General features: G+C 49.6%; 1 protein-coding gene across 3 annotated transcripts in view; it reads left to right on the forward strand.

The window, feature by feature from the left end:
- PPFIA1 (PTPRF interacting protein alpha 1) overlaps nt 1–25,082 on the forward strand; it is an 88,391-nt gene that overhangs the window by 27,133 nt on the left and 36,176 nt on the right. For 2 of the 3 annotated variants that reach the window (XM_060019458.1, XM_060019459.1), the window contains exons 3-13: nt 8,922–9,023; nt 9,538–9,702; nt 10,125–10,199; nt 10,552–10,653; nt 10,876–11,097; nt 13,445–13,591; nt 15,004–15,138; nt 16,472–16,555; nt 18,631–18,762; nt 19,937–19,999; nt 21,073–21,152. In XM_060019458.1, the coding sequence (XP_059875441.1) occupies nt 8,922–9,023; nt 9,538–9,702; nt 10,125–10,199; nt 10,552–10,653; nt 10,876–11,097; nt 13,445–13,591; nt 15,004–15,138; nt 16,472–16,555; nt 18,631–18,762; nt 19,937–19,999; nt 21,073–21,152 (1,307 nt within the window). Of the gene's footprint in view, nt 1–8,921; nt 9,024–9,537; nt 9,703–10,124; nt 10,200–10,551; nt 10,654–10,875; nt 11,098–13,444; nt 13,592–15,003; nt 15,139–16,019; nt 16,095–16,471; nt 16,556–18,630; nt 18,763–19,936; nt 20,000–21,072; nt 21,153–25,082 lie in introns of all 3 variants that reach the window. The other variant, XM_060019460.1, reaches the window with a different exon arrangement.

The following is a 25,082-nucleotide window of genomic DNA, read 5'->3' on the forward strand; positions in this document are numbered from 1 at the left end:
TTGATTCTCCCTCAACCCCCAGGCTCAGTTTTTTAAATTTAATTAGAATGTTTTCGCCTGTGATATTTCACTGACATTATACACTTGTTTCTAAAACATATGAAATATGCATTCATACTTATATTCAGGTGGTTTTGAAATACACATGTGCATTTATTTTTCAGATTATCTTGACTAATTGTAAGAAACTATGTGTGTTTAAATACTGAAATGCTAATAACAACCAAAAACATTTTGGTTTGCTCTTTAGCAGAAAGATAAAAATATGTGAAGCAAAACTTATAATTACTGTCCATGAGGAAATCCCAATTTTTGCCTAAAAGAAAATACATTCCAAAGAAGAAAGGAGTGATGGCTGAGATAGCTGGATATTTAAATTGGAATTTAGAAACAGAAATGGAACAGTTCACTCATTTACATTGTGGAGAAGTATGTCTACTGCTCTGTATGCCCAAAAACCAAAGTATAGATCCACATAAAAACTTGTGCAGGAATGTTCATAGTAGCATGATTCATGATCGTTAGAAAGCACAAGCAACCCAAATGCCCACTAACCAGTGAATGGATAGACAAACCGTGCTGCATCCGCATAACGGAATTATTATTGAGGCACAAAAATGAATGAGGCACGACACACACTCCAACGTGGATGAACCTTGGAAACATTACACTGAGTGACAGAATCCAGACACGAGAGGACAGGTATTGTCCAAGTCCATATGTGTGGAATGTCCAGAATAGGCACGTGCCTAGAGACAGCAAGCAGACTGGCGGCTGCCGGAGGTTGGAGGAAAGGGGTAGCTCGGAGTGACTCCTAATGCGTCCAGGTTTCTTTGGGGCAGAGAGGCCGGCAGCCCAGGCGGAGGAGGTGGCGGCAGCGGCCAGTCTAGGAGATGCAAGTGTGAGATCGAATTAGCAGGCCCAGCAGTTGGCAAACATGGAGGAAAAGGAGGGAGGCCATGTGGTCTCCTCTACTCTGGGGGCCAGGAGGAAGATGATGAGGTCCTGGAAGACAGCCGAGTGGAGGTGCATGGTGGGCAGTTGGACAGTGACCCGGCACGGGGGGGGGGTGAAGCCTGACACAGGTCAGACAGGCATGGTGTGTAGGGTGAACAGGGGACCTCAGACAGAGCCCCCGGAGCACCAGCCGTTATGAGATGAGCAGAGAACTAGGGACCAGGACAAGGGGGAAGAAAGTGGGAAGGGGAGGGTTCAGAAACTCCCCCATAGGGCGGGGTAGGTGAGCACTGAAGCTGGACTGGGTTCAGTGGAGACAGGGGTGGTGCTGGTGTGTCAGCCAGAGCTCATTCAGTGAGGCTGGAGGCTGAGGCCACCTTGTAGTGATGAGTGGGAGAGCAGGAGAAAGAATTAGAGATTGAGATACGGCGACTTTGGGGGAAAGTATCTGGACAGCTTACGTCCACGTAGGCGGCCTGTATTTGCTCGTGCCCTGTAGTTTTAACCTTGTTTAGAAAGGAAGAAGGAAGTGAAGATTGGCCTTTTTTTTTTTTAATAAGTTGGGCTAATGATTTCATTCTTTTTGTTTTAATTTTTTAATTTATTATTATTATTTTTTTGGCTGCACCGCACGGCTTGTGGGATCTTAGTTCCCTGACCAGGGATTGAACCCGGGTCCCGGCAGTGAAAGCACTGAGTCCTAACCACTGGACTGTCAGGGAAGTCCCTGGTATTTTTTTTTAAAAAAAAAAAACAAAGCAAGTACGTACTTAATTGAAATTAAACAGGAATATAAGTTAAAAAGACAGACTCATTTCCGGCCCACTTTCGCATCCATAGTGGATAATCTGCATTAGCAGTTTGGTGGGTGTCCATCTATATTTTAAATAAGAAATACAAGTTGGGGCTTCCCTGGTGGCGCACTGGTTGAGAGTCTGCCTGCCGATGCAGGGGACACGGGTTCGTGCCCCGGTCGGGGAAGATCCCACATGCCGTGGAGCGGCTGGGCCCGTGAGCCATGGCCGCTGAGCCTGCGCGTCCGGAGCCTGTGCTCCGCAACGGGAGAGGCCACAACAGTGAGAGGCTCGCATACCGCAAAAAAAAAAAAAAGAAGAAAGAAATACAAGTTTGTGTTTGCTTTTAACCCAGTTGAGATCGCATTGCAGTACTGCTCTGCACCATGTTTGTTAGGTTCAGAGTATACAGTCTCAATTGCGTAATTGCCAAATGCTAAGTATGAGCATAAATTTTGTCAGTATCTATTCTTAGAAACGAGAAAAAATAAATCAGATATATTGGGACTTTTGAACTGCTTATGCATTTTGCTCTGTTGCTTGCAATAATCAGTAATTGAAAATCCAGTGCTATTGCATTCACGGCTTTAAATATGTCTAGTGAGCTCATGACTCAGATTTTGCACAGGTGTAAAGTTTGTCTTTTTTCCAAGTGTCCCTCTGTCCTTCTTCTCCCATCATTAGGTCGCAGAATAAGTAGATAGTTATACATAACCTTTCCAAGCATATTTTAATCAACACATTAGAGTTTCAAATATGATTTGCTGATTCATTTTAATGTATAAACTTCTAATTTTCTTTCAGTTCAAAATTTGACATGCTTTTAAACCTAGGACTGTGGCCAATATCAATAGCTTCCGTCAGAAGATAAACTAAGTCAGTTCTGCAAGTCAGTTTTTCAGGTGTTCATTTTAGTTTGCTAAAAATTAGACCCCATTTCCATTCTTTATTATACTCCGTGTCCCTACAGTAAGAGGACATATACTTTTTGCCTCCAGCGAAGCTTTAGTCTTGTTTCAGCAAGTTAGCAAAAATAATGAAACGTAATTTAAAAATAAAACAGAGCTATTGGTGGAGATTATAGAGAATAGAAGATGTAGAACCGTAACACGGATGGTCAGGTAAAGAACACGGGAAGGGTGTCGGGACCACGTGAGGGTAGGAAGTGGCCAGACCCTGCTGCTTCCCACTTCCCTTGGTGTCTGGGAAGAGAGAATGGTCATCGCTTCTAGGACCAAATGTTGCATCTGATCCATAGGACTTACTTTTTTTTTTTAATAAATTGATTTATTTTTATTTACTTATTGTTGAGTCTTGGTGCTGCACGCGGGCTTTCTCTAGTTGCGGCGAGTGGGGGCTACTCTTCATTGCAGTGCGCGGGCTTCTCATTGTGGTGGCTTCTCTTGTTGTGGAGCACTGGCTTTAGGCACGTGGGCTCAGTAGGTGTGGCTTGCGGGCTCTAGAATGCAGGCTCAGTAGTTGTGGCGCACGGGCTCAGTAGTTATGGCTCGAGGGCTCTAGAGCACAGACTTAGTAGGTGGCACGTGGGCTTAGTTACTCTGCGGCATGTGGGATCTTCCTGGAGCAGGGCTTGAACCCATGTCCATTGGCAGGCGGATTCTTAACCACTGCGCCACTGGGAAAGTCTCTTGATCATGGACGTTGATCAGTCATGTCTGGTTCATGTAATCTGATCCTATTATCTAGATCCAGAAATGATAATTATCGGCATTTTCACGCATTATGTGAAATCAAGTTCTTAAATTGATTTTAGTGGTTGAATGTTATTTTCCCTCGTCTCAGTCCTAGAAAATGTCAAATGGAAATACAAATCTGTATTGTGCAGACTTATATTTTAAACTGAAAATACTCCAGTGATTGTTGTATCTGTTCCGTTTCAAAGAATACTTCAAACTTTAATTACAGTAAATAGAATGTCACTTTTAACTGGCTTACAGTACTTTTTAAACAGACATTTTTTTCTAAAAAGAAAAAAATTTAGATGCTGACAGTTAGGTTCCTGTCATGGTGATAGAGTAGGTCGTTTATTGCACGTATTTGGGATTTATTCAGGCTCTACGGTTTTTTTCTGCAATGATAACACAAACACAGTGCACACATGAACATACTTTTGGGATCTTAAACTTTGGAATTTCCTGTCTAATGTTTATCTAAACTCCTAAGTTTAAATTTGCTTTGATACTTTTTCGGTTGAATTCTTTTGAGCAAAGAGAAAGGTTTTTCTTTAAGGAGTAAAAATAATTGTGAAGTTCTGTAAATTTTTTTTCTACCATATTCAAAGCAGTATATCGTAGAATGGTTTTAGCTGTTGAATTTATTGTAAGAAACACTTATATTTAGCCAAAATGTTGGGAATTAAATATTCTCTTAATAGGTGAATGAAGACAGTTTGGAGCTATTAGGAAAAACTTGAGGAAACTTTGTATGTAAAAGACATAGGCTTGCTTCTGGTGATGAAAGAGTTAAAGGAAAAGTGACTATGGAAAAAGGCTTGCGTGTGGAAGTGGGGCTAGATGGCGGTCCCTTCTAGCTCCAAGGGGGGTGAATGTGTGAATCGCTAGTTGGCGCAGCCGGCGTGTACAGGCGTCTTCAAGCTCCTCCCGCCCCCGCCAGCCCACAAACTTGCAGTGTGCACTTGTTATGCTCCGACTCCATATTTCACTTAAAGGCAGTGAAATGTATTCATGATAGATGGTAGGACTTTGGAAAATAAAACCCCGAAATTCAACCCTCCTGGGGCCTACAGGCTGCGACCCTACCACCTTGTTGTGGTCCTTCGCCCTTCCCATGTCTCCCTTGTCTTCTTTACCCACGGAAATTCCGTGGTCCATTATCATCACACACACACACACACACACACACACACACACCCTACCTCAGCACACACACACACACCCCCTACCTGAACACCCACACCCTACCTCAGCGCACACACACACACACACACCCCCTACCTGAACACACACACACACACACACACACACACACACACACACACACACACACACACACACACACACACACACACACACCACACCCTACCTCACCGTACTCGGAAACCCGCTCCCGTTAAGTCCGTTCCCTGTCCGTGGGTGTCGCTGGCAGCCTGCAGTGGACCCAAATGCCCGCGGTCGTGGCACTGGTGTCCGACCCCCTCTCTGCTCAGTGGCTACTTGGTGCCCGCCCCTCCTCCCCTCCCCAGTGTACCGCGTGCACCCTTCCACTCAGTGCAAAGGCATCTGTTTTCTCAGGGAGATTGGAAGAAATTAGAAGAGGACTTCCAGAAATTCCCACCACACATCTCCCTGTGTGTCTGGATCTGTGCCTACGTATTTGAGTGCCTTTCCCTTGACTGTGGGTGAACTGGGCGCCCCCGGGAAAGGCACCCTCTGCACGGCCCCAGCTGACTGACCTGCTCTCGGCTGCTCGGGTAGTGGCCATTATAGCTCCCACCTCTCCCCTGGACTCTGGCCGTCAGCGTGCGAGCCCCTGTCCCCTCCTGCAGCAGGGCTCTCTTGACCCTGTGTCTCCTTTAACCACTGCCCTATTTCTCTTCTCCTCTTAACTCAAAGTCCCTCAAAAGAATGAGAGTGTGCCCACTGCCGTCCTCCTCCCATCCTCTGTTGCCCTCTGTCCACCCAGGCTTTCGGCCCTGCCAGGGCTCCCGACCTGCTATGGTCATGGTCACCGCTGGCCTCCATTTCAGCAGACCCGCCCACCAGGGGCCAGTCAGATGACTCCCAGCAGCTGTTGACCCTGGTGACCATTGCTTCTGGAGCACTGGACTCCGAGGTGTTCCCCTTCCCTCCTGGCCCCCCGTGGCCGCCCTTGCTGACGCCTCTCATTTCCAAGCCGTCCAGCGTTGGCTTCTCACAGGGCTCAAGCCTCATCTTTTATCGCCCACGCTCAGTGCCATGAGATCACTCTTCCACCTCGGCCAGCATCCCCGAGAAGTCCAGACCGGGAGGTGCAGCTCCACTTGAATGCCTTAGAACCTCTCCAATTAAGCTTGTCCGAAACTGGACTTTTAGACCTCCCTTCAAAGCCTGCTCTTCCCGTAGACATTCCCTTCTTAGAGAATGGGGCCTCCATCCTTCCCTCGCTCCTGCCAGAATCCTTGGAATCGTCCTGGACCCTTACTTCTCTCAGATTTGTTGGATCTGTCGGCAAATCCTGCTGGCTCTCCTCTCCAGCGCGCCCTGCCCCCCCACCCCCCGCGGTGTGCTCACTCGCCTGGCCTCTCCTGCACTTTCCCGATGCCAGGCTGCCTCCCCACATCTGGCCTCACCCTCGTACAGGCTCTTCTGAGCACAGCATCCAGAGGACCCTTTGAAGGCTGATGACGGCCACAGCAGGGGCACATGGGATCCTTGCATTACGCCCTGAGAATTCTTCTGTGTTCTGCGTCTCTCTAGTCTTGGTCTCGGGTCAGACCCTCACTTCTCCCCAGGGTTCTTGCTGTGGCCTCAGCTGGCTTCTCACTCTTAACCTCCTCCAGCCCAGCTTCGGCCCTGCTCCCAGGGACTTTTGTTTACCCAGCAAACCCATTTTGAGCAGCACATCCTTTGTGTCAGGCACTGCCTGGAACTTTGAACAGTTTGGCCCCTTCCCTGTTCAGGGCCCCCAAAGTCTGTAAATAAGACAGCTCCCAGAGCCTTCAGGATGAAGCACAGACTCCTTACGGGGTTCGCGGGACCTTAGTCTAGCCTCTGCCCACCTCCAGCCTCACCTTACTCCTGCCTGCGGGTGCCCTTCTCCAACTTCAGCGCTGTACTTTCGTGACGAGGCTCTTGCCAGCTGGACAGCTGGGTCCTGCTTGCCATTCAGTGCAGGGGCCATCCCGGCAGCAAACCTCCCATCAGAGATGGCTTCCGCTCTGCTCCCACGGTGGCCTGGGTGACTCCCATGCAGAGCACGGGGGTCGTAGCTCGCTTGCCTGTCTGTGCTGTCGGAGCGCCCGGGGAGCGGCCAGGCTCACCTCCTGGCGTTCAGCCGTTTCTCGGATGCATTGTGACTTCCAGTTGGGATGGCAGCATAAACTCGTGCTTTGACATATGTCTTCTCCAGACCCAGCAGTGGAAAGATCAATTTAAACAGAGAAACATAGACCAGAAAATATGGCCAGGCCCCCAAAAGAGGAAAATACCCTTAAGGATAGAAGCGGGGTACCCAGTGTGGGGAGCTTGAGCTGGCTTGATGCCCCGGCCTGCGGTGCTCCAGGCCCTGAGCCGGTCGTGGCACAGGAGACGTGGCTGCCGTGGGTTACGGTGATAGGATCCAGAGTGTTGAGGCGAATTAGAACCAGATTCAGACTCACTTTCTGAAGCTGGGGTTGGCCTCGGTGTATAGAGGCCAACTGCCCTCTATACATTGGGGCTTTATAGGAAGTTGTGGGCCCGGGGAGGATAGAAAGCAATACCTGGAAGGCGTGGCTCTGTCTGGTGGTTGGTTCTCTAAGAGGATCTGCACTGTCTGTAATGGAAGCAGGCAGCAGGGGCCCTCGGTCACCATGGAAACGTAGTTCTGGCCTGAGGCCTTGGGAGGCTCAGAGGGGCAACCACAGGACCTAGGCTGGGTGGGGGGGAGGTCGGCACCAACAGCGTCACCTCCTACTCGAGGGGAGCTGGAACCCAGGTCCCACAACACGAAGATCTCGCGCTGAGAGACCCCCCCAGAGCCCGCGCCTAATGCAGCCGTGCCTTGACTCCATGTGAGAGTCGCGGATGGGGCCTGGCAAACCGTCAGAGAAGTGTGCTGCAGGTGCTTCAGACCTGAGCTAACATCCACGAAGAGCAACTGGAAATCACAGGACAAGAAGAGACAAAATGAAACAAGAGCGGGCGGGCCTGGCCAAGAAACAACTTGAAATCCAGTCAGTGAGAAACACGTTAGGACGATGAACTTTGGGCTGGACATAATCAAAGACATTTAGTGACAGGCATTTTCTTCATGAAACTGACTCAGACTGCAGTGCAGAGGGGGACAGTGTGATCAAAGAAAAATCCAGGGCCCTGAATTCAGACGACCTTAGAGCCAGCCCTGCCTTTGACCCTCACGAGTAGTAACTGCCTCTGAGCCTAGGCTAGTCTGAGTCAGGCTTTCTCTCACCTGTAGCGGGAAGAGTGTTTCTCATACAGGATCTTCGTAATTAGATGGAAACCTCTCCCTGATGTTAGACATTAGATGATCTGACAGTCAGCTAGTTATTTACCAGAGGAATCAGCTAGTCAGTGTAATTAACATGGGCACATCTGAAAGAAATCTCAGAAACTCAGGAAGGGAAAGAGCTTGCTGCCAGGACAGGGAGAGGAGACGTTGTCCACGTGGCTGCCCCGCCCTTCCTGCTTCCCAGCCACAGAGCCCAGTGCCGATGCTGCCGGCCAGGTCTCTGAAGATGTATCTTCAGAATCTTGGTCAGGTTGGAAGACACGTTGGATTATTTCTGTCCAGCGTTCCTGGGATGTCTTCGTGTTTGCAGGTCTGCGCTGAAGTACTGAAGTGAAGAGTTGTTCACGTTCTGTAGCTGATTGATGCTCTCTGGAGCAGCCTTGTCTCCAAACAGCACCGTGTGTACGTGCGCGCGCGCACCTGTGTAAATTGTGGTGACATATATACAACATAAATGTACCATTTTAACCAGTTTATTGACTGTCTGGATGACTTCAGTGGGGCCAGGCTAACAGACTGGCCTTGGGGTACCATTAGCCTTTTTCCCGGGGGACACTCCAAAGCCTGTTGCCTTCTAGACCTTTTTTCTTTACTCTCCCCAGTGGTTCTAGGTCACACGCCTGTGAGTCATTTAAAAAAATCTTTATCCACTTTGGCATTAGGATTTACGTTCAGGAAAGTATCTCGGACTTCCCTGGGTCTTAAGAAGGCAGGCTTGGATTCCCTTCCCCGCCGTGTGCGTGCCAGGCTCGGGGGTGGAGGGGTGAAGGTTGGTCGGAGTTGTGGTGTTCTGTGTGGTCTTGGGCTGCTCGGTGGACCCCTCGTTCTCTGGAGGGTCAGAGAGGCCCCGCTTATCCCAGGGCGGGAGTTGTCTCTGTGTGAAGCCTGGGGAGGCTTGACGGGAATTGGCCTTTAGAGACACTCTCTCGCTCTCTTTTGTATTTATATTTATATCTATTTACTTATTTAACTGTTTTCTAGGAGTTTGCAGCACTTACTAAAGAACTAAATGTATGCAGGGAACAGCTCCTCGAAAGAGAAGAAGAAATTGCTGAACTGAAAGCGGAAAGGAACAACACCAGGGTTAGTAGGGGATTCTGTGTGTTAACATTTGCCTTGGGGCCACGACTGGGCTCCGTGCTGCTGTCTTTAAACTCAGAAGATGATCCACTCTGTCTGTTTTTAAACACATTTTCGACATTTTCCCACTGAGTGGACTGGGGTTGATCAGTTCAGGGTTCTCATACCTTGCTTGAAATTTATGATGAGAGTTAATGCAATTTTAATACATTCGAGGGGGAATTTCTCTAACTTTCTTTATTTATTCTTTTTTGGCCACGCCGCACGGCAAGCGGGGGGCGGGTCTTAGTTCCCTGAACAGGGATCGAACCCACGCTCCCTGCAGTGGAAGCACGCAGTCCTAACCCCTGGACCGCCAGGGAAGTTCTCTCTGACTTTAGACAGAACCAGAGGGATTCAGGCCTGTCTTCACACGGTTTTGGCTTTAGTGTGAGATTGAAAGGAGTTATTGCCCCAGATTCAAATATGAGATTGAAAGTGCCCTGTAAACCGTGCTCACCTTGGCCTTGCCCTGCAGCTGCTGCTGGAACATCTGGAGTGCCTGGTCTCGCGGCACGAGCGGTCCCTCAGGATGACGGTGGTGAAGCGGCAGGCGCAGTCCCCGGCAGGCGTGTCCAGCGAGGTGGAAGTGCTTAAAGCGCTGAAGTCGTTATTCGAGCACCACAAAGCCCTGGATGAGAAGGTACCGCCGCCACACGGCAGTTCCGGGTTTGTACACGTGCTGCGTCATTTGGCGGACAACGCAGGTGTTTGTGCAACTTTAGTTGACTTTTGAGCTTCTTGAATTCTTGTAAACACGGTTTTTCTATAAGAAGCCAGAGTTCTACATGGTTAAAAAGTATTAGTTGGCATAAATGTCTCAAGATTTATTATATCCTGTGTATCAAGTGGCTATTAGGAATTGGGTAATAGAATTTATTTAGGGTGAAATTTTAAAGCTGTTAGCAAGCCGGTTTTCTTGACGTTAAGATCGACGAAAGACGTTAAAGGTATTCTATTATGTTATATTACACTAATAGTCTACTAGGATAGCTATGCAATAAGAATTGAATTAACATATCTACACATACACACACACACTAACTGAATCCCTTTTGTTTTCAGGTGAGAGAGCGGTTACGAGTAGCACTTGAAAGGTGTAGTTTGTTAGAAGAAGAATTAGGCGCCGCACACAAGGAGGTGAGCTCGGCGACTCGCCGCAGTCCAGCTGAGGGCTCCTAATTCTCAATCCCTTCATTGTAAAAAAAGTACGAAGACTGTAGTAGTCGGTATCAGATGTTACTTATCTTTCTGATTGAGGACCAGCCCATCTGGGTCATTTTAATGATTAGTAAACTAGACTTTTATTTCGGAGTTGCAGAATCTCTTAAGTACCCATGTCTCCAGTAGAAGGTAAATTCTGACTTTAATGACCTGGTTGTATTCAGGATGGATAACATCACCATGTGTTTTCTTTTCAGTTGTGTTTTTCCCAATGGAGTTTTGCTGTCTTTACTTATTTCTTTACTCTCATTCAATTGTTTGCTTTTAGCTAATGATTCTTAAAGAACAGAATAACCAGAAAAAGACACCAACGGACGGGGTGCTTGACATAAACCACGAGCAAGAGAACACGCCAAGCGCGAACGGAAAGGCAAGTCCCTGGTCCCCTCTGTGTGGTTCTCGTCCCACCCGTCCAGTCTGTGCACGCGTGTTGGGAACCTGTCGCCAACGCACCACTTCGGCCCGAGCGGCCGTGAAAGTTGTGTGAACCCACAGCGTGCAGAAGGCAGCTTTGACCTTACCGACTTCCCAGAAGTGCTTTATTTCCTCCCTCAGCAAACAAGGCTGTTTAAGGGTTCTTTCCCCCCATTAGAGATCTTCTGATGGTTCTCTAAGCCACGAGGAAGACCTGGCTAAAGTGATTGAGCTCCAGGAAGTCATAGACAAGCAGTCAAGGGAGCAGAGCCAGATGAAGGAGCGCCTGGCCGCCCTGTCCAGTCACGTGACAGAGCTGGAGGAAGATCTGGACACGGCCAGGAAAGACCTCATCAAATCTGAGGAAGTGAACACAAAGTTGCAACGGGATGTCCGTGAAGTGAGTGACAGTCGCCATGTCAGTGTTGTCATGGGGTTGAACGTGTGGACTGTTTTGGTTTGATTGTCACTTATTCTCCCAGTTACTTCAACCTTGGGGTGACTGTATGAGTAAGAGCAAAACAGAACAGAGCCCTGAGACTTTGACTGGCGGCTTCCCCGTTTCTGTGTCAAGGTCTTTAAAGGTAGGGGAGGCCTGGTCCAGCTGGTCCGTTGGCAGCGGCACGGACACGAAGCCGGCCCTTCCTGCTGTGCTGCCGTGGCTGTACTGCCCTGGGTGTGGACTCCTCGTTCCTATGAGTCCTAGGCTGTCGAATGTATTCCTGATCATGCTCAGATTTCCTTTTGATACACTTCGAGCGAGCGTGGTGGCCTCTGCGGCGGTAGTTCTCTCGGAGAGACGCGAGCATGGGCTGTGGGCTCTGCCAGGGCGGCACTGTCGGCTGTGTTTCTAGTTTTCTGATGTTCCGCGCCTTGAGGGGAATGTACGATATTGATGGTGGTGGTCAGACAGAGTGGCATTTGTTCACACTTGGGCCATCAGGCTCATGCTGTAAAAATACGGAGAAATGTGTGCATCTCTGGCAGACGTTTCTGCGTGTGGCATGATTTATGAGGAACTAGCCTGCTGTCACTAAAAACAAATGAGCGCTGGGTGCCTTCCCTGGCACCTCCTCCCGTTAGCGTAACCTCTCCTTTGTAAACAGACAGCTCCTACCCCCTCCCCCACACCTTGTGAGACCACCGCAGAGAGAACCCCTTTCACGTGTATGTAGAACAGGTGTACATTCTGTTTAGTAGCTTGGTGTGCGTAATTTTATGTAAGAATTCAAAACAGATCTTTGCATGTATCTGTATAACCTGTCTACATTATTCTTTGGCAACAGGAGGAGGTGAGGTGGCAGAGTTTAACATGCAGAGAATTTTGAAAACGAAAATTTTAAGACTTGCCACTTTTAATATTAAGACTTTGCTAATATTGGTTACTTAGTGAACAGGGAGGGACCTGAAGCGGATTTTTAGCTGGGGACGGGAATTGCAGTAGCAGAAAGTTCAGGTCCTAGTTTCAGCGTTTGATACTGTGTAATATAATTTTGCTTTAGAAGAATTAGGCTTTAGAAGGCTGCTTCCAGTTGTATGAAACTTCTTTTGTTTGTTTTCAATTTTATTTATTTTTGGCTGCGTTGGGTCTTCGTTGCTGCACGCGAGCTTTCTCTAGTTGCGGCAAGCGGGGGCTACTCCTGTTGCGATGCGTGGGCTTCTCATTGCAGTGGCTTCTCTTGTTGCGGAGCACGGCTCTAGGCGCGCGGGCTTCAGTAGTTGTGGCGCACGGGCTCAGTAGTTGTGGTTCGCAGGCTCTAGAGCGCAGGCTCCATAGTTGTGGAGCGTGGGCTCAGTAGTTGTGGCACTGTGGCTCACAGGCTCTAGAGCGCAGGCTCCGTAGTTGTGGAGCACGGGCTCAGTAGTTGTGGCTCGCAGGCTGTAGAGCGCAGGCTCGGTAGTTGTGGCGCATGGGTTTAGTTGCTCCACGGCACGTGGGATCTTCCCGGACCAGGGATCAAACCCACGTCCCCTGCACTGGCAGGCATATTCCTAACCACCAGGCCACCAGGGAAGTCCCCAGTTGTATTAAACTTTGAGTTCTGTTTCCATTTGTTAATATTATTACTTTAATTCTGTGGTAATTGGATGAGATTTCATCCAACTTTTACCCAAGAAAATGAGACACATATCTCACTGTTGTATCTCCACCTGTATCGTGAGGCAAACAGAGGTCCTGTCTTCATGGCAGATACCTTCCCCCTCCTAGAATTCCTGCAATCACAGGATATTTTATTATACTTTTTCTCTTTTTTTTGGTAATATTATGTAGAAAAGGATAAACTTGGTAAACTGAGTGGCCAGACATAGCATTAAGACAGATGAGTGCTGGGATTTCCCTGGTGGGCCAGTGGGTAAGACTCCGTGCTCCCAACGCAGGGGTCCAGGGTTCGATCCCTGGTCGGGGAAGTAGTTCCCGCACGCCACAACTAAGAATTCACATGCCGCAACAAAGATCCTGCGTTTCGCAACTTAAACCCAGTGCAGTCAAAATAAATAAATATTTAAAAAATAGATAAAAAGACAGATGAGTGTGAATTACTTGGGGAATATTTATGATCTTTGAGGTAGGTGCGTTTTCATTCACATCGGAGAAAACTGGCATGTCTGTCAATTTAATTTTGAGGACAGTAATTTTATATTTGATTTGAAACTTAGGATTGAGCCCAGTTTGTTCTCTCTCTGAGTACACCCGTCTGTTACGTATTGGTTACTTCCCTTCTCTCCCTCTGAAATGCCCGACATAGGCCATGGCCCAGAAGGAAGACATGGAAGAGAGAGTCACTACTCTCGAGAAACGCTACCTCGCAGCACAGCGTGAAGCCACCTCTGTGCACGACCTCAACGATAAACTGGAAAATGAAATTGCAAATAAGGAGTCTATGCATCGACAGGTAGTGGTTTTTATCGAATTTTGTCTGGGTTTTATTAATTACTTACTAATGAACGGGGGAAGACCTTTTCCTGTGACTTCCATGTTGGAAATCAAGTCCCAGGGTAAAGTTTTTATGATCTTAGAGTATTATGTTCAGAAGTGTGGTGTACATCGTAGATCAACTGTACTAGAATAAAATAAATTTAAAAAAAAATTGTGGGTGACTGCAATTTACAGGTTTTCATTTTTTAGGATTTGGTTCAGCCATTTTGTGGAGCTGCACTCCTGACTCTTGTTGCCTGTTAGCATTTTTACCAAAAGAGCAGAGAGTGGCAAAGAACTTCAAGGCAGCTGGCTGCCTGTTGGTAACTGGGGTCAGTGTGGTAAATGGCAGATTGAGAGACGCAGTCTGAGTAGTAAGGTCTGTGCCTCCTGTGGTTCGGTTCGCCTCACTTGCTCCTGTTTCCGTGTGGTCACAGATAACCAAGAGTTAACTAGGGAAACCAAACCTGGCTTCTGGAAAACAAAGTGAGTTTGTCTGGTGTGTTATGAAGTGTATCATTGGCCCCAGAATAAAAATAAAATACTAGAAAGCCATTAAAACTTACGGTGTGGATGCTAATTAAGAGCATTAAAATGTTCAAAATAATGACTTTAACAGGCAGATCAGAAAATACTACGCACCATGCGCTGTTATTTTCTGAGGGTTTTGAAGCATAACCTGTTGTTTGTATATGTGCGTAGAGATATGTGCACACAGAAAACAAGAGAGCTGCACAGAAACAAGCGTTAGCCTCTCAGGAGCTGAGCTTACAGATGATTTAACATGTTCCCTTTTCTAAAGAAAGAAAAATCTGTCTAAATTTTCTACATTGAAAATTTTTCAGAGTAAGAGGATTTTCTAAAAGAATGACCCTACGTTTACAAAGCTAAAACTTGCCCAGTATTCCCTTAGGCCCACTCTTAGCAGGTCTGGATTTCAAAGGAGATGAACGCTGTATTTGGCTTACATGCCCGTGGCAGCCTGTTGTCAGTAAGGTTCCCTTCAGATGATGATTCTGATGATGTTTTAAGAAGGGTTAGTACTGAACCCTTCTTTCCTTAACTTGTCAATAAGAATAAATAAGCTCCTACCGAAAACGGGTTTGCTTTCATGTATAGGAACTTGTGTGTGTGTGTGTGTGTGTGTGTGTGTGTGTGTTTTAAGACTTTGGAGGTATTTAGGAAGAGCAGATACTTTTGGCAAGAGGTGTTTTGCACGTTGAAGTCAAGCCCAAGAAAGTGGGTGCGCGCTCTTCACAGAAAGAAAAACTTCACTGTGAGGCAGCTGGCAAAACAGCTGTGCCCCCCTCGGAACGGACTTATTAGAGGATTGAAAACGGAAATGGCTGAACCATTCGCCCGTGTTGACGCTTTGCTCTCATTTTGTAGACTGAGGATAAAAACCGCCAGTTGCAAGAGCGCCTGGAGCTGGCGGAGCAGAAGCTGCAGCAGACCCTGCGGAGAGCGGAGACCCTCCCCGAGGTGGAGGCGGAGCTGGCCCAGCGGGTGGCCGCGCTCTCCAAGGTGCTGCCCTGGGTCTCCTTGTGGGGCAGACGCCGGAGTTGGGTGTTGAGGGTGATTTGTTCACGTGCCTTATCGTTGTGGTCTTGTCAGCGCCCCTAAATCCACCAAGCAGCTCAGACTTGTTTTCAGTGCTGTACTGTCTGAGACTGGAGCAAGTTTGAATGTCAGACATTATCCCTGCTTTCGTGTCATCCCCACATTCTTTTCCCTCCAGTTTTGTCAGATGTGTTCTGTGTGTCCCCAGGGTGCTTCAGCTCAGAGTCACCGCTGCTTGGAGCTACTCAAGTCAGCAGCTCCAAGGTTAGGGCAGAAGCTTTGGGGAAGAGCAGGGTAGTTTTTCTCAGAAGTAGGAAAATCCCATTCTCTGTCGAAGACCGCCAAAGTAACTTCGTAGTAAACAAGTTTTTGAGTCTTTATTCATTCACTGGTTCAACACATCATGGTGGGGCATGTGCCAGGCCCGGTCCCTGCCCTCACAGCCTCACCGTCCCTGGAGAGCCGGCAGGTGAGAGGGGGTGTCCCGGTGACGCAGCGGCGCTGGGGGCGGCTCGTCCACACGGCGGGGAGGAAGCGCACAACCGGCCACCGGCCCAGTCTTTCAGGCATATGGTCCTGCACTGCCAGTAGGCGCTGGCCAGGCCCAGAGGCCCTGGTGCATCCGTCAGGAGTTCTGTGTTGCCTGCCTGGAGCTTAGTGAGCTGCTGAGGGGGCCGGACAGACCCGGGGTGGGCAGATGGCGTCAGGTGCTCGCAGACCTTCCTTAGAGCAAGTTCATTGCTAACAGCTGTAACAGAAGCGCTCCTTTTCCTTCATGATCTGCATTTAAAGTCTCGGTTTCTTTTCTCCCCTGTCATCTCTCCTGTCCCTGGTTGGCCTTGTAGTCTGACCTTTTGTCTGCTGGAAACTCGGCCACTAAGGAAGCTAAACTGTTCGAACTTACCTCCCAGATTAGGAAGGTAGAACGTGTACATCGCTCTTGACTGTGCTTGCCGCTTCCTGCTTCCTGTGCTGACTCACCCAGAGCAGTCTGAGGCTGGGGCGAAACACAGCCCCCGGGTGTGGGACCTGGGGTGGGGGAGCACAGCTTCTCTCACAAGTCGATCGCCAGCGCCCGTCACGCCTCAGTCACCTGCCCGAGAGGGTGAATTGCCTCCCGGGGTCACGCATGGGGCCACGCAGGACGTGCGAGCAGGCGTCAGCGCGTGCCTTCCACTGAGCACGGGGTGCGTAGTCCACGCACAGCACGTCCTGCTTGTTGCTGCTGCAGTCGTACCCCGCGTGTTGTCAGGAAAGGGCAACTGTGAGCTGAACTGACACCATCCTTTGCTGGCAGGCCGAGGAGAGACACGGCAACATCGAGGAGAGGCTGCGCCAGATGGAGGCCCAGTTGGAGGAGAAGCACCAGGAGCTGCAGCGGGTACGTGTCCGGGCAGAGAGGCCGAGCGCCGGGCCGGGCCTGGGGCTGCTCCCCGCCCCCACCGCCGTGTGCACTCAGTGTGCGGCCTCATCTGCACGCTGTCTGCTGATTGGCGCACCCACCACGTGCTTGCCCGCAGGCGGTGTGTAGGGGGGAGGAGGCCGCCTGCCGCTCTGACCAGCCTATTGCGGGAGCTGCTCCAGGTACAGGTGGGACCTTACGGGCCTCCCTCAAACAAGCCTGAGGTGCCAGCCCGGGGTGCCCATGCCACTTAAGGCACAGCGTCCTAGGCGTTGGGTCTGCTTGCCTGGGGTGTGGCACTGGAGTCCCAGATTCCGGTCACGGGCCTGATCGCTGTCCTGAACCCCAAAGTATTGTTCCAGACACAAAGGTAGACGTAGGGATGGCCGTTCCTGAGCAGGAGGAAAACTCCTGTGCTCGGAGATGGGGTAAAAAGGAGCATCGGGAAAGCGTGGTGGTGGAGGCTCACATCAGCTGAGTCCTGAGGGAGCTTTCCTGGAAGATCTGGTCACACGGCGAGATGGAACCTCCAGGAAATAGAGCGAGTGGTGGCCCCAGGTCCAGGCGTGCGACATCAGTATTGTCACCACCAGAAAGCGGCGTTCCTGGGCCTGGACTGCAGAGCATCAAATGTGAGCTTCCAGGAAGGAAAGCGTCTGCCTCCCATCAAGAGATCTGCATGCCAGGCGCCCCTGCCCCCGACACAGGCATGCGCCCTCCCCTCTTAGGCGGAGAATTGGACTCTGACCGCTTGAGGGGTGCACTTCATTACTTCCAGAACTCGTTGCAACAGGGATGCAGTTTATGACTAAGGCAATTCAAAGCAAACTTTTAAGTGGTTTTGCTTTAGAAATATTTGAGGGACTTCCCTGGTGGCACAGTGGTTAAGAACCCACCTGCTAGTGCAGGGGACGTGGGTTCGAGCCCTGGTCCGGGAAGATCCCACATGCCGCAGAGCAGCTAAGCCCTTGCGCTACAACTACTGAGCCTGCGCTCTAGAGCCCGCGAGCCACAACTACTGAGCCCACGTGCCACAACTACTGAAGCCCGCGCTCCGCAACAAGAGGAGCCACCGCAGCGAGAAGCCCGCGCACCGCAACCGAGAGTAGCCCCCGCTCACCGCGACTAGAGAAAGCCCGCGCGCAGCAACAGACCCAACACAGCCAAAAATAAATAAATACATTTTTTTTTTTTTTTAATTTGGATGCTGACAGCCTCATCGTACGGTGAGCTGGGCCTCTTCTAGATGGTGGTGGTCGCTGTGTTTCGGGCGTGATTCTGAGCGCTTTGTATTTTGTGCTTCCAACAACCTAGGAGAACAGGGAGACCCGCCGAGGGGACCTACCTGCCCTGATGTGTGCTGCCTGTCAGCACTTTCTGTCCCCTCCACTTTTCTTCTGTGTTCATTCAGGGTGTGGGGTGAAAATAAGCTTTTGAAACCACGAAGTTGATGCTAGTTTTATAGAACACAGACTTACCAATTTTATTACATTTAAAAATTACTTGCGGTAATTATTTCTAGTTTTTTAGTATAAATTATCATTACAAAGAATTCAGGTGATGTTACGAGTATAAAGAAAAACATGTGAAAGTCTGTCTCCACTGTTTTTTTTCCCAAAATGAAATTTTTTACCTTTTGCTTTATAAGTTGAATTCATTTTACCCCCTTAATCCAGATTCAAGCTTCTGTTTACATGCTGGGAAGTTCCCCCTCCAGTGTGTGTGTACGCTGATCCCCTTTAAAATGTGCTTGTTTTCTGCGTGTAAATCTGCTCCTTGAGTCCATCAGACAGTTAATGGTTGGTGACACTAATGAGGCCCCCTGGGTGCTTTGTGGAACAGAAGCAGTGGGAGGGACCTTTCTCTGCACCTGCAGTCAGCTCTGGTGATCCAGTCGGTTCTGGTGACGGTGCAGAGTCCACCGGAGATGGCAGTGGGAGGGGCAGCCTGGGGAGCCAGGGCATAGGCCAGTCACGTCATCGCTCCTTGGCGCTTTTAAAATAATGACCATACTTGTTCTTGAAGTTTGTAAGTTTTTGTTTTTCCTGTTTTAGGCAAGGCAGAGAGAAAAAATGAACGAAGAACACAATAAACGTTTATCAGACACTGTTGACAAGCTGCTTTCAGAATCCAACGAGCGGCTTCAGCTTCATCTTAAAGAGAGAATGGCAGCTCTGGAAGACAAGGTGCGCTCGCACACCGTCCCCGAAGGCCCCTTTGCAAAAGGGGCGCCAGGGGCTACGTCCTTGCCCAGGCTGTGCGTGTGGGAAATTGCCTGTCATTCTTACTCTCCAGAACAAGAGTTAGAGAACTGTTTCCATAGCGGGCCAGCCACGTAGTAAATATCTTAGGCGTTTACCAGTCGCGAGTAATTGAGTAGAAGAAGTTCATGCTGATCAGTTAAGTAGCATGAAAGCAGCCACAGGCAATCCGTAAAGGAATGGACGTGGTTGTGTGCCACTGGCGGGCCGAGTTTATCAGCCCCTGCGCCAGAATTTTCTAGGTCCACCCTCACCCCTTCATTGCTCTTGCATTAGAGGTTTATTTCTGTCTCTTGTGTGTGATGTAATATAAAAGATTTAACCATCTAAAAACAAGCGTTCTCATATTCCAACTCCAGCCTTCTCTCTTTTCATTTGGTTTGGAAAATGTCTAAGCCTGGACTCTTGCTGCTCATCATGGAACTACTGTAGCTGTAACCAGAGTAAAGGAGTAGCCGAGAATCTATGTCAGAGAAGCTCTGATGGGCGACACTTTGGTTCGGGTTTGATAAAAAACCTGTCCCGACTGCACCAGTGCCCTAGAGATGAGGCCCAAGAATCTTCCCTGAGATTGGCACCTGGGCTGATGCTTGTTTGGGAGAGACCAGTGGTTACCACTAATTATGTGGCACGTTTCATTTTACACAAAACCCACGATGAAATGCATTACTAGAGACCACATAGGGCAGTTACCTCACTTCCTCCCTGATCTGCGGGCCGGCCTTAAGGTAGGACTATTTTTGTCTCAGATTTGAATTTTGCATGTGAAACTTGTGCCGGTTTCCCGAGTGACCACTGAACTGCAAAAGCTGAAAGCCGGTATAAACCAGTTTAACTTACCCCATGAACTTGACCTCCTTACATCTAGAAAATCAGTCGGTGAAGAAGGAAATTTTATATGTACAGGTTATGATTAAAAGGTGTCATCTGGCCTCGTGGCTCGCAGTTCACCCTGGGAGTGTGATCTGCCCATTAGTATGTTCACGTGGCCCATTCCTCCCCGCGGTGCTTCACTGTTTCAGACAGAACTGTAGCCGTCCTATAGTACGTGGAACATTTTTAAGAATTAACACTAAAAGGCTATTTATATCTTTTTCAGAATTCCCTCCTACGAGAAGTTGAAAATGCAAAAAAGCAATTAGAAGAAATGCAACATGATAAGGTGCTTCAATCTCTAGATTGTTTAGAAATCTGTTAAGAGCTGAATTGAGTTGGGTTCATTGTTATTATAATTATTACGGCTGTTTAGCAGAAGTTGAGTTACATTTTCTTTATGGCTAGTCCACTGCTATAACATATATAGCACGCCGGGATTTGTATGTTGAAGGCGTTTGCGTTTTACATGGATTTAGAGTCCAGCAGGTGTGTGTGCTTCAGAATTCTGAGTCCTTTCTGGGTTCATCTGAAAGCTGAAACAAAGCAGGAGCCTTTCATCTGGAACAGTGCCGTCCATCAGAAAGATAATAAGAGCCACATGTGTAATCTAACATTTCCTAGTAGCCACATTTAAAACCGTAGAAAGAAACAGGTGAAGTTAATTGTATTGTGTTCTACCCTATGTAATCAGAATGTTATCTTATCGTATAATTGCTCTAAAAACGAATGAGCTGCTTTACGTTCTTCTCTCCACCTGAGTCTTTGAAACCTGCGGTGTGGTTTCTGGTCACAGCACTTGGCGCTTTGGGGTGGCCCGTCCCAGGCGCTCAGTAGCCACATGAGGTGAGTGGCAGCTGTGGCCCACAGCGCAGAGCAGGAAGGCTGTCCGTTGACTCAGAAACTCTGGCAGTCTGCCTTGTCGCTTTGCCCTGTGAGGAAGTGGCGTTGGGAGTAGGGGTGGCACATGAGTGGATGTGTGCTTGGTGTAGACAGCTAGAAGCAATGCTGAGGAGCGAGTGTGATGGAGAGTGAATCCTGCGTGTGTGTCCCCCAGCCCTGCCCCAAGTACAGCTTGTCTCAGAATTCATTATTGTTAATGGCTTGGCGTTTCTCTTCTGAGAGCTTTTCTACAACCAAGATGTAACTTCTTGTTCACTACAGCTTATAAAGTTAATACTGGTCTGAGCGTTTATGTTTGCTATAGGACTCTTGGAGAACATTTTCTCAGAACTAAAATGTTTGGATTTTATAACTGCTAATGTAACCTGTTACGGTTTTGTTCAGCATTTGAGCACATTTTGATGCGAGTCATTTTATATCCTGGAAGCAACACGTGTTATGCCGTTTGCTGTTTTGTAGGATCAGCTCGTACTAACCCTGGAAGCCTTGAGAGCTGAACTGGACCAGACGGGGCTGAGAGGGGCTCCCCTACACCACAGGTAGGACGTTCCCCAGGCCACAGCTCTGCTCAGCACTGTCGTGTGTATACAAGGGCGTGTCATGGCTGCGTGGACAGTATGACTGGGTGGGTATAGCTCGTGGTCGCGCCTCCAGGAGCCTGTAGCTTAGTGGCAGGCTAGAGGGAAGAAAGAGTAGAATATCATTCCTGAGGTTAGAACTCGGTACCTAGGAGAGTGGCAGTCACATTACTGACAAGACTCAAAACCACAGGAGGCGGTTTGGAAGGAGGGTGGTGGCTCGTTAATATTTGGGTGTATTCATTTGAGGGACCTGACAGACTGTGACACTGATGTTTCTTAAGAATCGCAGAAGGTTAGTGACTTGCAGTCATTTTAAAATGTATTGAGACATGACTTGGCGTTGGCTGCCGTGGGAGGAACCACCTGGCTTGTGAGTGAGTTGAGCAAATGACTCAGCATCCTGATTTTTTTCTTACTTGTCATTATAGGGGCGATAATCCTTTTTAAGCTATTTAAATTTTTCTTTGCTTTCTTTGTGGAAAATGATCATCAAGTGAGAGTTAAACTTTAGCAAAAGTTATTGAAGAGCTTAACTGGTGACATTCATCCATCTGTAGGAAAGAGACTCCTGCTTGAATCGTGATTTAGGAGACAGTTCGGAGCCTATACAGATACTGCAGCATTTGCAAACGTAGGGGACCGTCAGGGTCTAGGGTCCTTGCAGAACCTCCTAGAAAAAAAGAGAAATCAAGGAAGATAGAGCCAGAGCCAGAAACTTTCCCTGTCTCCAGAACCACCGGGGGGTAGAATTTCAAGGAGAGTGTGTGAGCTTACGGACGGTGGGGGGTGGGGGGGTGGAGGGAGATCGGGACAGCGGCATCGCTGGACTTGCTGGCTAAGGTCCTCTAGGGTGAGGTCAGAGGTGAAGGCAGAGCCCTGCTCACGGGATAGATGAGGTGCGTGTGAGGACGGTGCGGGTACCTGGAGGAGGAGGTGGACACAGCCTGTTACTCTTTTGGGAGTTTGAGTGATGAAGGGGGCGCGGGTGCCAGAAGCGAAGGGCTGGCACAGTTGCGGGGGTTTTCGGTGGAAAAGCCTTGGGCACGGTCACCAGAGCCATGTGTGACAGTGAAAGTCAAGGACGAGGAAGCAGCTCTTGCTCTGATGGCGCAGGGGGGCGGGAGGGGGGCTCCGTGCTCTGATGACGCAGGGGGGCGGCGGGAGGGGGCTCTGTGCTCTGACGGCGCAGGGGGGCGGTGGGGGGAGAGGCTCGGTGCTCTGATGGCGCAGGGGGGCGGTGGGGGGAGAGGCTCTGTGCTCTGATGGTGCAGGGGGGCGGGAGGGGGGCTCTGTGCTCTGATGGCGCTGGGGGGTGGCGGGGGGAGGGGGCTCTGTGCTCTGACGGCGCAGGGGGGCGGCGGGGGGAGAGGCTCTGTGCTCTGATGGTGCAGGGGGGCGGGAGGGGGGCTCTGCTCTGATGGCGCAGGGGGCTGGAATGGGGAGGGCTCTGTGCTCTGACGGCGCAGGGGGGCGGGAGGGGGACTCTGTGCTCTGATGGCGCAGGGGGGTGGAGTGGGGGGGCTCTGTGCTCTGATGGTGCAGGGGGGCGGGAGGGGGGCTCTGTGCTCTGATGGCGCAGAGGGTGGGGGGGGCTCTGTGCTCTGATGGCTCAGGGGGGCGGGGGGGCTCTGCTCTGATGGCGCAGGGGGGCGGAGGGGGGCCTCCGTGCTCTGATGGCACAGTGGGGGCTGTAGGCGAAATCTGTGCTCTGAAGACAGTGGGCTGGAGGGGCTGGGTACTGCGGGAGGGGACGTTTCAAGGAGGCAGTTCTCGAGGTGTAATGTCAAGTGGCTTAGCAGAGAGGTGGTTGGGAGCTGTAGAAATGGGAAAAGACGGATCACAGCAGGTGGGGAGGGGGGCCTCGGGGTGCGGAGGGGGGACTGAAAAGATGGCTCGTGGGCAGGGCAGGCTCGGCTTGTTTGGCAGGACTTCACAGTGAAATCAGTCACCTTGTCTCTGAGATCTTCTGGGAGGAAAGCCAGCCTCTGTTGACAAGTGGGGGACAAAGATGGTGGCTGGGCTCCGTAAGGAGACTGGGAAATGACTGCTGCGGGGCGACAGAACCCGGGGGCGTTTGTGGACTTCAGAGGATCCGCCAGCCACCAAAAGCACGTGTGGGATTTTGTGTCGTAGCTTTCACCCGATTTTGAAGCGTGCTGTGGCCCCCAAGCAGTTGGGTAGAGGTCATGCTGAGAAAGGAGGAGCAGTTTCCTTAGGCATGAGGCCAGAGGGGAAGGGGAGACGGTTGCGGTTCAAGGGAGATTCCAGACTTTGATCTCCTGCAAACAAGGGATAAATCCTATGCAACACTTGAAAACATTTCTTTTTTTTTTTTTTTTTACATCTTTATTGGAGTATAATTGCTTTACAATGGTGTGTTAGTTTCTGCTTTATAACAAAGTGAATCAGTTATACATATACATATGTTCCCATATCTCTTCCCTCTTGCGTCTCCCTCCCTCCCACCCTCCCTATCCCACCCCTCTAGGTGGTCAGAAAGCACCGAGCTGATCTCCCTGTGCTAAGCGGCTGCTTCCCACTAGCTATCTACCTTACGTTTGGTAGTGTATATATGTCCATGCCGCTCTCTCGCTTTGTCACAGCTCACCCTTCCCCCTCCCCACATCCTCAAGTCCGTTCTCCAGTAGGTCTGTGTCTTTATTCCTGTCTTACCCCTAGGTTCTTCATGACATTTTTTTTTCTTAAATTCCATATATATGTGTTAGCATATGGTATTTGTCTTTCTCTTTCTGACTTCACTCTATGACAGACTCCAGGTCTATCCACCTCATTACAAATAGCTCAATTTCATTTCTTTTTATGGCTGAGTAATGTTCCATTGTATGTATATGCCACATCTTCTTTATCCATTCATCCGATGGTGGACACTTAGGTTGTTTCCATCTCCTGGCTATTGTAAATAGAGCTGCAATGAACATTTTGGTACATGACTCTTTTTGAATTATGGTTTTCTCGGGGTATATGCCCAGTAGTGGGATTGCTGGGTCGTATGGTAGTTCTATTTGTAGTTTTTTAAGGAACCTCCATACTGTGCTCCATAGTGGCTGTACCAATTCACATTCCCACCAGCAGTGCAAGAGGGTTCCCTTTTCTCCACACCCTCTCCAGCATTTATTGTTTCTAGATTTTTTGATGATGGCCATTCTGACCGGTGTGAGATGATATCTCACTGTAGTTCTGACTTGCATTTCTCTAATGATTAGTGATGTTGAGCATCCTTTCGTGTGCTCGTTGGGAAGACATTTCTTTTAAAAACGTCGAGCAGTGGGTGAACCAGAGGAGGCTGAGCCAGCACGTGGTCCTGGCCCGCTCTGCAGGGGGTGTGAGGAGAGCTTTACTCTCCTCAGGGGAGTGGGGTCTGTTTCCCGGATTTCAGGGCTCCTGCGAATGAAGGCGCCACCCTTCTTCCCAGAGACAAGGGCCGAGCAGCTCCTGGGCTGGGCCCGCAGTGCAGGTGGGCCCATGGTCAAGACTGGGCCACGCCTCCGCTGACCGGGGTGTCTCCTGACACCCACGCCCAGTTTCTGTCGTCATGCTCAGGGCCCCAACCACCTGTTCTGGGACTTCTTCAGCCTAGCGTCTTGATCGTTAATGTAATTACACCCAGGACTCTGCTTTTGATTCGGAAACACCAGTCCATCTAAGCTCTAAGCCGTGGTTCAGAGGGGTTTCTGCTGCGGGTTTGTCTGAGGCGCTGTGAGCGGTGTAGACGGTGTTCCAGGTAGAGGAATGTTTATGATTGATGGGCTTCACACTGGGCATCTTGGCCCAAACAGGAAAGGAGAGAACAGCTGAAGGCCAGAGGGGAGGTGTGGATGTCAAGGAAAAAGCAGGGCAGGTGCCGGGCCCAGCGCCCTGACCTGAGGG

The sequence above is a fragment of the Delphinus delphis genome, chromosome 8 (genome assembly GCF_949987515.2).
Source record: "Delphinus delphis chromosome 8, mDelDel1.2, whole genome shotgun sequence".
Lineage (NCBI taxonomy): Eukaryota > Metazoa > Chordata > Mammalia > Artiodactyla > Delphinidae > Delphinus > Delphinus delphis.